Source organism: Raphanus sativus, chromosome 8, assembly GCF_000801105.2.
Source record: "Raphanus sativus cultivar WK10039 chromosome 8, ASM80110v3, whole genome shotgun sequence".
Taxonomy (NCBI): Eukaryota; Viridiplantae; Streptophyta; class Magnoliopsida; order Brassicales; family Brassicaceae; genus Raphanus; species Raphanus sativus.
In genome coordinates, this window is record NC_079518.1 from 19,371,077 (window position 1) to 19,380,969 (window position 9,893).

At 33.9% G+C, this 9,893-nt stretch overlaps 1 protein-coding gene and 1 long non-coding RNA gene across 2 annotated transcripts; one reads left to right on the plus strand and one right to left on the minus strand.

Moving 5' to 3' along the window:
* Positions 1–3,311: 3,311 nt before the first annotated feature.
* Positions 3,312–7,038, minus strand: LOC108821816 (uncharacterized). Its single transcript, XM_056992928.1, has 11 exons — positions 7,018–7,038; positions 6,675–6,942; positions 6,499–6,595; positions 6,292–6,416; positions 6,136–6,220; positions 5,916–6,051; positions 5,703–5,833; positions 5,430–5,541; positions 5,172–5,348; positions 4,934–5,091; positions 3,312–3,639 (listed from the first exon to the last, which is right to left on the minus strand). Exons 1-11 carry the CDS (start codon positions 7,036–7,038, stop codon positions 3,312–3,314), a joined length of 1,638 nt encoding a protein of 545 aa, XP_056848908.1.
* A 708-nt stretch (positions 7,039–7,746) lies between these two features.
* Positions 7,747–8,917, plus strand: LOC108820830 (uncharacterized). The gene is made up of 2 exons (XR_001944402.2): positions 7,747–8,342; positions 8,543–8,917. It is a non-coding gene; the product is annotated as an uncharacterized LOC108820830 (long non-coding RNA).
* The last annotated feature ends 976 nt before the right edge of the window (positions 8,918–9,893 follow it).

A 9,893-nucleotide genomic window follows, 5' to 3' on the forward strand; every position in this document is an offset into this window, starting at 1 on the left:
CATGAGGTATTTGTTTGTTATTCTCCATCCAATACACAAACTTGGATTTATCTTGTTCTTCGTTGATTTCGAATGAATATTGCTCTCTGTGTATAAATGTCATCATATTGTGATATCGATGTCTATGATGGAATTCAATCTCTGTATGATTCTCTACTTTTTCGTAAACCTGGAAAATATAATACGACAGGTTATTCCCTCGAAGTACTCCAAACGTATAATTTATTATAAAAATTTTATAAGATAAAAATCACTTACATAACAATAGGAAGACTGTGAAGTTTGATCAAATGTGCATAGTTTCTAAAAGAAAATAAAGCATGAATCCTTAACTCAAAAAAAGTAATGTTCAGCATTAATGTTTGGATCTCGAGAGAGAGAGCAAACCTGTGTAGAAATTGACCAACTATACTTGCCCGGCTGCATGTTAAGCTAAGAAACAAGTATCGCTACGTTTGATTAAGGATTTGCAGTTTCTTGATTTATAGAGTTAGATTTACACTAATGGGACCTTAGGGTTTTCAGTTTTGAAGGCCCTCTTGTATATTTAAGATCCAGTTCAAATTTACTTCGCATTAATACAATGACTTGTGATAGTTTAAAATTGACAATCGGTTTCTTATTGTTCCGTTTCTTGAAATGCAGATTTTGATCTCAGTTTGACCATGAGATTAGACTATTTAATACAATCACAGGACCTTGAAGAACATTTTAGTAGCTTGATGGGAAAAACGATACAATATTCCAATTAGTTTTCGTATTTCTTCTGTTGATTGAAGAAAAATAAAAATACCTGATTATGGCTTGAAATATCGTAACAAATTCATGTAAACATAATTCCACCTAATGTTTTTCATGTGTAGTATATTTAATTCAATAACTACAAAAATATCATACTATTGTGAAGTATTAGAACTTTTTATCATTACACCAAGTATAACTGATCATCAATCCCTCTAATAAATCTTAAAGGATATCGAAACTAAACTAACTAAACCGAATACATCCTATAAATACATCGAAACTAAAGTAACTTTTTAATAATTGCATAAGAGGGTAAACCATATTTGAAATATTCCACTGATCCATGTCCATAAAAAAGAAATTTAGCAAAAGGAACAATAAGTTTAGTTCCACAAAATAAGATAATTCAATAAACTGGATAACAGAACCAGGTGATAAAAACCAAAATAAGTAGCCGAAAGATCACAGGGCCTTAAACATTCAAAACATGGAAGATTATTGAAGCAAATAGGTTAATCAGACATTTGTGGCTCACCCAATCTAATCCAATGAACTTCAGGAATCTTAATACTCTCCATCTTCTCCTTTGCGAGCACAAGTTCGTTCTCAAGTAACTTCTTCTCCTTCGTCATAGCAGCCAGATTGAAGAGTTCCTTGAGTAACTCTAATTTGCCTAGAATGCGATACACTTCACGCTCTTCATCATGCCTTGCTATGATTTGTTCCAATCGGTTCTGATACACAAACAGCAGGCCTCGGTAGCGCTCCCTAGTGGCAATCATTCCATTGTTGAAAGCCGCCTCAAGGTCTTTGCGACTGTGTTCTTCAGCCGTCGGTGTATTGAGATTTAGGTCGCTGTTGAAAGCCATCGAGAGATCTTGTCTTGCATATGTACAAAATAATTTGCATGTACATAAAGGTCAGACATATTCAGATGTAAAAAAGACAAAACTAAAGTAACAATAAAACAAATTTATTTAGTCAGATCCGCAAATTTTTAGAATTGTTTAAAAGGGTGAACTAAATCCCAATCCTTATTATATATAACCTAGAAGGATCATTGTAATGTATTCTAGAACCAAAATATGCACTTCTATTAAACCATGATTCGATAATAGAATAAGTGACTGATGATCTACATGTGTTCATAACATAAAATAGAAAATAAAATCTTACCAAAGGATAGGTGCAGGTAAAGAGAGAATTCTAGAGAAAACGTCGGAGAAGAAGACTGATATTATGTTTGGTAAGATAATGATAAAGTAAACAAAATGTATATTGAAAGACCACCGATTCCCATAAAATGCCTTTCCATTTGCCCTTTTAAGACTCATCCAATTAGATTTTACTTCAATATTTATTTAATGCATTTTTTGTAAAAAATGCAAGTTTAATTTATGATACACAGGAAAAGATATTTAATCAACTTGATATTTTTTGAGTACATATAAATAATCATATTTTAAAAGAACCGCAAATCGAAGCGAAATCTTCGTTGAAATTGAATGGATTATATTTGATTTGTCCAATCAAACTATAATTTCCTTATATATAGATATTCCTTACAGTTGACAAAAAAAGATATTCCTTACAAAGATGATATATATTTCCTTATATATAGATATTCGACACTATTAAAAGAAACATGTACTATTTGAATTAAAGAAGAAATGATCAAGGATATAGTTAGCTTGTAAAAGGAATTTTAAATTATTGCCTGTCAAATTTAGGTACATAGGTTTCAATTTTTTTTGCATGTGATTTAATTTGGAAAATATTAATAACTCTTGAAAATTGTCCATACTGACATGTCAATGTCTTTCAACATGTCTGCAAATAAAGTTCAAAAAATATCAAACAGATCATCATTACAATACCTCGATTGCATATTTGACAATACAATCACCTAGACTCTAGAAACTTGAGATACTAAAAATTGTTATGAAAGCTTTGTATTTATAGTTCGCAATATATTTTAATATCTCAAAATTTATTAACTTATTATTATGACAAAATAATCAATTATCGAAGGCTTCCTAAAGACAATTAAATCTTTCATTCAATTGCAACTAATATCTTTTCATGTTAAAAACGGAAACTTATAATTAACCAATTTCTATTTTATATTATGTCAAGAATATATACTCTAATCAATTATCAACTTCATAATATATCAAATTATTTAGTTTAATTGGCTTTATCATCTTGAGAAATATGAAAGTCTGCACAAATGTGTCCAACTACTATATCTAACTATTCACGCTTATCTTTATCCTTTCTATGGGTAAGTCATTATTAAAATGATATATATTCTTCTAACTATAGAGACAACCTATACTAAACTCTACTGAAAACATGCTAACTAACAAGTAATATATGCAACAACAAACACAAACAATAGAAAACGGAATAGATTATTTATAAAATAAGTACTTAAGTTTAATTTCCCACCATAAAGATGGGAAAACTGGTTTAACAAACCAGTAAATAAGTTCAGAAATATATAAACATACTATTAAAACAACATAAAAAGTTTTTAACTTGGAGAGATTGAGGAACCGCACAGATTAGTCAAACATCTGTGGTTCACCCAACTTGTACCAATCAATGAACGGGACCTCCACATCAGCCACCTTCGCCGTAGCAAGCACAAGATCAGACTCCAACTTTTCCTTGAGTTCAGTGAATGCAGACTCATTGAAGAGTTCTTCAATGAGTTCCAATTTCCCTGCAACGCGGGAGACCTCAAGCTCTGCATCATGTTTCTTCATGAGACCCTCTTGTAGTTGCTTGTACATGAACAGCTTGGCTCGGTAATGCTGAGTTGTCTCCAGACGCCCTTTCTTGTGGCTCGGTAATGCTGAGTTGTCTCCAGACGCCCTTTCTTGAATGCCTCTTCAATGGTTGAACCATATTCTTCAACCATTTGACCCTTCATTTTGAGATCCTTGTTTCCTGCCATGATATAGATCTTGATCTGCATGTTAGGTTTAAACAGTACGGGTTAGAAAAATAAAAGGATGAGAAATGAAACAGCCAATAATAACCATTTGCTTACTTGCTAATCCAAAATTCAAAAAATACTAAAACAAATAAACTGGATGATGTTTTCCAATTTTTATCCGATTCAAATATAAATTATAATAACCCTAGCAAAATCAACATACATAACCTACAGAACAAATCTGTATATCGTGGATACAAAACCTATCTAAACTCCTTTCTTTGTGAATCGATCTACTGTTTTTCATATTGATTACTAACGATATATACATCCTATAATCGAAAAATACATAATGAAATATACAGGAAAATAGAAATGATGGCTACAAAATCTAACGCAATATACAGTTTATAAGTCGATCTACAGTTTATCATAGACAGTAAACGAAACCCTAAAGAGAAAGAGAACTCACTTGCGTAATAGTTGGCGAGACAAAAGCAAGCGAAGAAGATAAATGATAGATTTGGAAAGTTTCTCGGTCAGTGTACAGTTTATATAGAAGAAGGAGAATCGAAGGGTCGTGACTTTTCACATGACAACTGGACCCCGTCAAATGTTTTCATACCTTTTTGTCATTTCTCATTTTTAGTATTTGGGCTTCATTTTGTAGTAATGGCGATATAACTCATGGGCTAAGTTCATTAGAATTTAAGAACACCCTAAACCGGTTCAAGTTTTTCTTAAACCTTTATAAATGTCAATCGATTAAATTATGAACGAACGCATGTCTATGCAAATGTAATCAACCGAAAAAATAATTCACATCAAACCTTTATATGACCACATCTGCAAGATATAGGTGGAGTGAAGGAAAAAGAAATATTTTTCTGCCAATTTCATTTATTCATGGAAGAGTAGTAAAAATTATATATTCACTCTCGCCTATGCATCTTTTTCTGCCAATTAGTAAACCATGGATACTGAGATTGAAACAACCGTGTATAGCATCATTAATTCATAAAAAACATAAAAATTTCATATTTTAATAGCGTAGTAAATCTTCAATCTTCAAGTTGAATCTCGTACTAACTAATTAGTATACCATGAATAGTAAGAATCTCAATGACATAATGCAATATTCGTAAAACAGTTTCCAACGAAGGATTAAATAAATAAAAACAAAGACAAAGCCACGATAATAGAAAGATACGTCTCATTAGCTATCATTGACATTAGCTATGTTACTCTCCCTTGACTTTCTTTAGAAAAAGTTTCTTGTTCACGGAATGTTGATCCTCTAGGCTACTCTGTTGTTCATCTTGGCTTTTTCTTTTAGACAATGGAGTTCCTGATAAACCACCTGAACCAGAAGAAATATCATCTGAAGACTGCAGCATTAGGACCTAGAAGGAAAAAGTTTAACCGATCAGTATTACGATAATGTAAGAATTAGCTGAACTATACACACCAATGAGAACAATACCTGTTTAACTGGCAAAGCAGCAAATTCCTCAATCAGTTCACGGTCAGCAGTAGCAATTCGAACAACATACTGAGAGCTCTTTCCTTTGATGTTATCAGCATCAACTGAAACCTCAAAAAGGATTCTCTTGCCAAAAAGGTCGCTAACAGCTTCTGGTAACAAGTCTTCATCTAGATTCTACAAGTACAAAGGGAAAAGTGAGGACTCTAATTTATACATATAGTAATAATTTCCTCTTTTATTTAAATTTGACGGTACCTCATCATAGAGTTCAGCGGCAGAACGACGCACAAGCACTTGAGCATTGCCATCAAACAAAAGAAAGTTTACCTCACCGGTTTCGTCTTTAACGTGGACAATTAATTTAAGCCTGAGTTACCAATTAAGTTTAATGTCAATTAATAACTGGATGACGTACACGATAATTAAACATCATATAATAAAAACCAGAATAGTTAATTATGTACGCGTTCAATGAAATACCTTGGAATGACATCAATGTGTTATTTATCACATGTATTGCAGTAGAACAAGGGACGGTTCTCATCATCAACATTGGTTGTAGGCATAACTTTTTTGTTGTGGTATTTGCAACTTAGATATTGCCAACCACGCTCAGTATCTATGTTTTCAATAGTCCCCAAGGTGACAAAAGTCCCAACCTACTCAAAACAACAGCATGTTAGGATCAATATTAAAATTAATAATTTTAATTTAATAAAAAAATAATAGTGAACGTCTAACCAGAGTACTGTCAACGATATCTCTTATTGTTAGCCTCTCATTAAGAACAAAAAACCGGGCACGAACAGATGTAGCACTAGCAACACTCCATTGGCTACTATCCTTGTTTGTAATAGCAAGTGAATCATCAGGAAGACTACATAGACAAAAAGACATAATTTAACTTTATAGTCCAATTTAATAACACATTTTTAAAAAAATTACATGTTTTATCACGTACCACAATTTAAACTCATCAACCAATGAACACGTTGGGTTTAGCAAAATGTGGGTGGAATTAAACCCGCTAGATATGGAGTAAACCCCTGGAGAACATTCATCATATTATATTGTCTGCGAGTAATAATTAGAAACCTTAACAAATCAAATTACATACCTTTCCACTCTTTAATGGAACAGAACCTGATAATACAAATAATCATTATGGACATGTTACTCATACTGTAGTCGTATACTTGTTTAGCATAACCACCCCACAAAGTACACATCATCTTGACATTACTGTATAATAAAAACTCATCATAAAATGTAGAGCTTTTTGTTTTTTAAAAAAACCACAATAATAATAGAAATTTCAGCTTACCTATGGTCACGTAGCTCGATCAAAAGCCTCATGTTATCTTTACCTTTAATGTTTTTGTTTTCCAGCGACCCAAAGTTGACTATTTGTCCAATAATATCTACAATATACAATAAAAAAAATAAGAACAAATTTAACATAACATGACAGACAAATAATTGTGTGCTAAACTGACTCACCAACTAAGCAGCTGCTATCAATCTTTCCTTCCAGAATGTCGGTAAAATCCGTAAATTTTTTTTCAGGAACTTCACTTGAAAAATCTATAGCTTTTCCAACAAAAGTGGTTGGATAGAAACCAATTTTGTACGGATGTGGAGTTGTACGATATTCACCAATTGCATCGAAGACCTTGAACAACTGGACGACAATTGCATCTCCCTCATGTAGCCTTTCACCATATTTTTTAATGAGTTGTTCACCAACTGAAGCATGAATTCTTGTCCCCTGAATACCAGTAAAAATAATATTATTAATAAACAATAAACAAAATCTTAACAAAACTGTGTGTTCTTCACTTACTTCTCTATCAGCAAAAACCATTTCAATAGTGTTTCTTGATTCTTTGTTGTAGTTCTTCCACAACCGAATAATCCTAACTTCAATACGGGACGTATCTTTACGGGGTTTTAATTCTCGGACCAAAAATACTATATTTTTTGACTTTGCGAGCATTGCCATTTTCCTTACAAAATAGAAGAATGGTTGTGTTGCTTGAACGCCACTTTGTATTCTATATATAGTCCTTTGATGGTGAAGAGTACTAACGTCGCAAAAAAAATTACTTGCGAGACTTGCGCAAGTAATTGGTTATAATAAGGTATGTACATTAAATGACTAATGATTAAAGGAAACATAATAAATTTGTAAAATTAATCACGAATATGCATTTTATAGGATGTAAGACTTGCGGAAGTAGTCAATATAAATAAGGTATGATGATAATAATTAGTTTCCTAATAAAATATAAAACGTATTTCCCATTAAAACATTTAATGATTAGTCGACATTTAATAAAATTGTTCTGCAAGCTATGATTAATGGTCGACATTGATTACGATTCTTGCGCAAGAAATGATTAGTGCGTTTTACAATTAATGTGACTTTCCAATTAAATGGGCGAGAAAAATAAATAAAAAAGAATAATTAGAAAAAATCGACCAATAGAAACGCGAGAATTTTCGCAGGAAGAGCTGTATGAGCGCATGTGTACAATGTATTTTTCTTTTAATATATAGGAGGATTTTTTTTTTCTTTTCTGCTTTTCTCCATACGAAGATACAAGAGCAGTCTCAGATTCAATCCGCTTGACTTGCTCAAATTCTCAATTCATCTCTACTCTCTAGTCACCCTGGATCGGAGCTTCATCACAACACTCCTTTTGACACCATAGCTCATTATCCCACCACCACCAGCTCTTCACCGCCATCGCCATATTACTCGTCCGCCATCTCTGACTCTGATTTTGTTTTCATTTTACAAGAAAGAAGATGAATTCGTGTTACCATACTCACTCCTCCTTCCTCAAGCTTCCCCATTTCTTCATCACTGTGGAAGGCGCCTGCTGCAACAACCGCCGCTCTTCTTAGATCAGATATCGTTCTCACTGATAAGGCTCGTGGTTCTGTTTCTCGTTCTGGATCTGTGCGTACATACCGCACTCTCTCACTCAAGCTGGCGCGTGATCAGAGGGTGCAGTCATTCACATGATCACGATCATCATCATGAGGCGGCGAGTATGATGAAGTTGCTGGAGGAGCTGGCTGAGGAGGAGGATATGAAGTTGTGTGGGTTTGGGCCATGTCTCCATCACCATCACGAATCAAGTTCTAGCCTTTCTGGATTTGGTAATTTTAATTTTTGCACTGTCTCTCTTTGGAGTTAGTCCTTTTTTTTGCTGCACTGGTTTTTCTTTGACGTTGGTTGGTGGTCCTGGAAAATATATAATGTAGTCGCAATCTCTATGCCCAGCTATTCGCCTCACTTTTATTGGTTGTATGAGTTTGGCATCTGTATTGATGTGCTCTGTTGTTACTTGGAATTGTAGATACTGATGGATTTGGGAGTGAGGACGATGAAGCTGATGATGAATAATCCGGCAAAGTATGTTGGTCTGAGGGGATTTGGATAGCCGATGTGGGAAGAGTCCCTCTGTTGAGTCTTATCACAGAGGAAAATAAGAGATATTTGGAGACAAAGAGGACTAAGATGGGTCACATGTATGGCTTGAAGTTCAATTGTGATGTTGTGGAGGAGACTGATAACTGCTAATGGTGAAACTTTCAAGCTTGTGCGATTTTTTGTACACTCAATTGTTTCTTCAACATGTCAATACACAAGCTTTTCAAAAAATCATATGATTAACAGATGTAATCGTATCAAATATATTTTTGTTGAAATAAACTTTATGGCTTATTGTTTATCAATTCTCTGTATCACACAAATTATATTTATTAATGATTCATTTGTGTTATTAGAATGAATTATATTTATTAATGATTTTAAAAGCAATAATTAATAGATAAAATTTGAGTAAGCTGTGAGGGATAAAACTTACTTCCTAGATTTTAGATCAGGTTTAGATTAGGGAAAAATAATCGTGGGCTGAATCCCGTAAGAACTTGTAGAATGGATGAATGATTTTATTGATGATTTTGGTAAAGAATGGTTATAAGAAATGTTCTCTGATGATTACAAAGATAATGAGAATGTTACAAAGATAATGAAAGTATTGTGTCGAATAAGGGTTGAATGAATGTCCTTTTCTTGATTGATTCCCTCTTTAAATAGCCTCAGGTTCCATTTGATCGTCACCAACTAGTTTCCGAGATCTCCTCCGTGATTTGAGGGACTTGCAACAGTTTCCCTTTGATCGGGTCCTGCGCCTATTCACACGTCCACGAGCTGCCTCCTTTCCGTGACCTCTCTGGTGAACATCCTTAGCTCACAGCCTCCGGCTCTAACTTAGCTGCTTTTGAAGATTGATTTTGTGATGGGCCTGTCGCAGCCCATTATTTTTTTCTCTTATTCATCACTAGCTATCGGGCCATATTTGGGCCCAACAGTTGCCCCCAGCTCTCGAGATTAGACTTCGTTATTCTCGGAAGCTAGACCTAGCCGTCCAGCCTAGATCTTCTTGTTGAGATAATGATTACTGGCTATATCAACCATATATATTCCTGCCTAATCGGACGGCTGTAGATTTTCTTCGATTAAATCGACGGTTTAGATTAAGGAGAGTTTGAAATGTGGTTTCCGATTTTCGAGACATGATGGGATATAAAGCTGCGAGTATTAACTGCATGTCTCTCCACTTTCTTTACGCCTCCGACGGTTTCCAAGGTAACTTCTCCCCTCTCCTTTATTTTACTGCGTATTCTTTTGTTTTTTTTAATCTC

Bases quoted from the DNA above. Each gene is read 5' to 3' on its own strand.
- LOC108821816 (XM_056992928.1), bottom strand. From the start codon at position 7,038: ATGGTTTTTGCTGATAGAGAA. The intron at 6,596-6,674 runs GTGAGTCAGTTT...TGTATATTGTAG, and splicing joins TGATAGCAGCTGCTTAGTTG to ATATTATTGGACAAATAGTC. The intron at 5,349-5,429 runs GTACCGTCAAAT...TTGTACTTGTAG, and splicing joins CCGCTGAACTCTATGATGAG to AATCTAGATGAAGACTTGTT.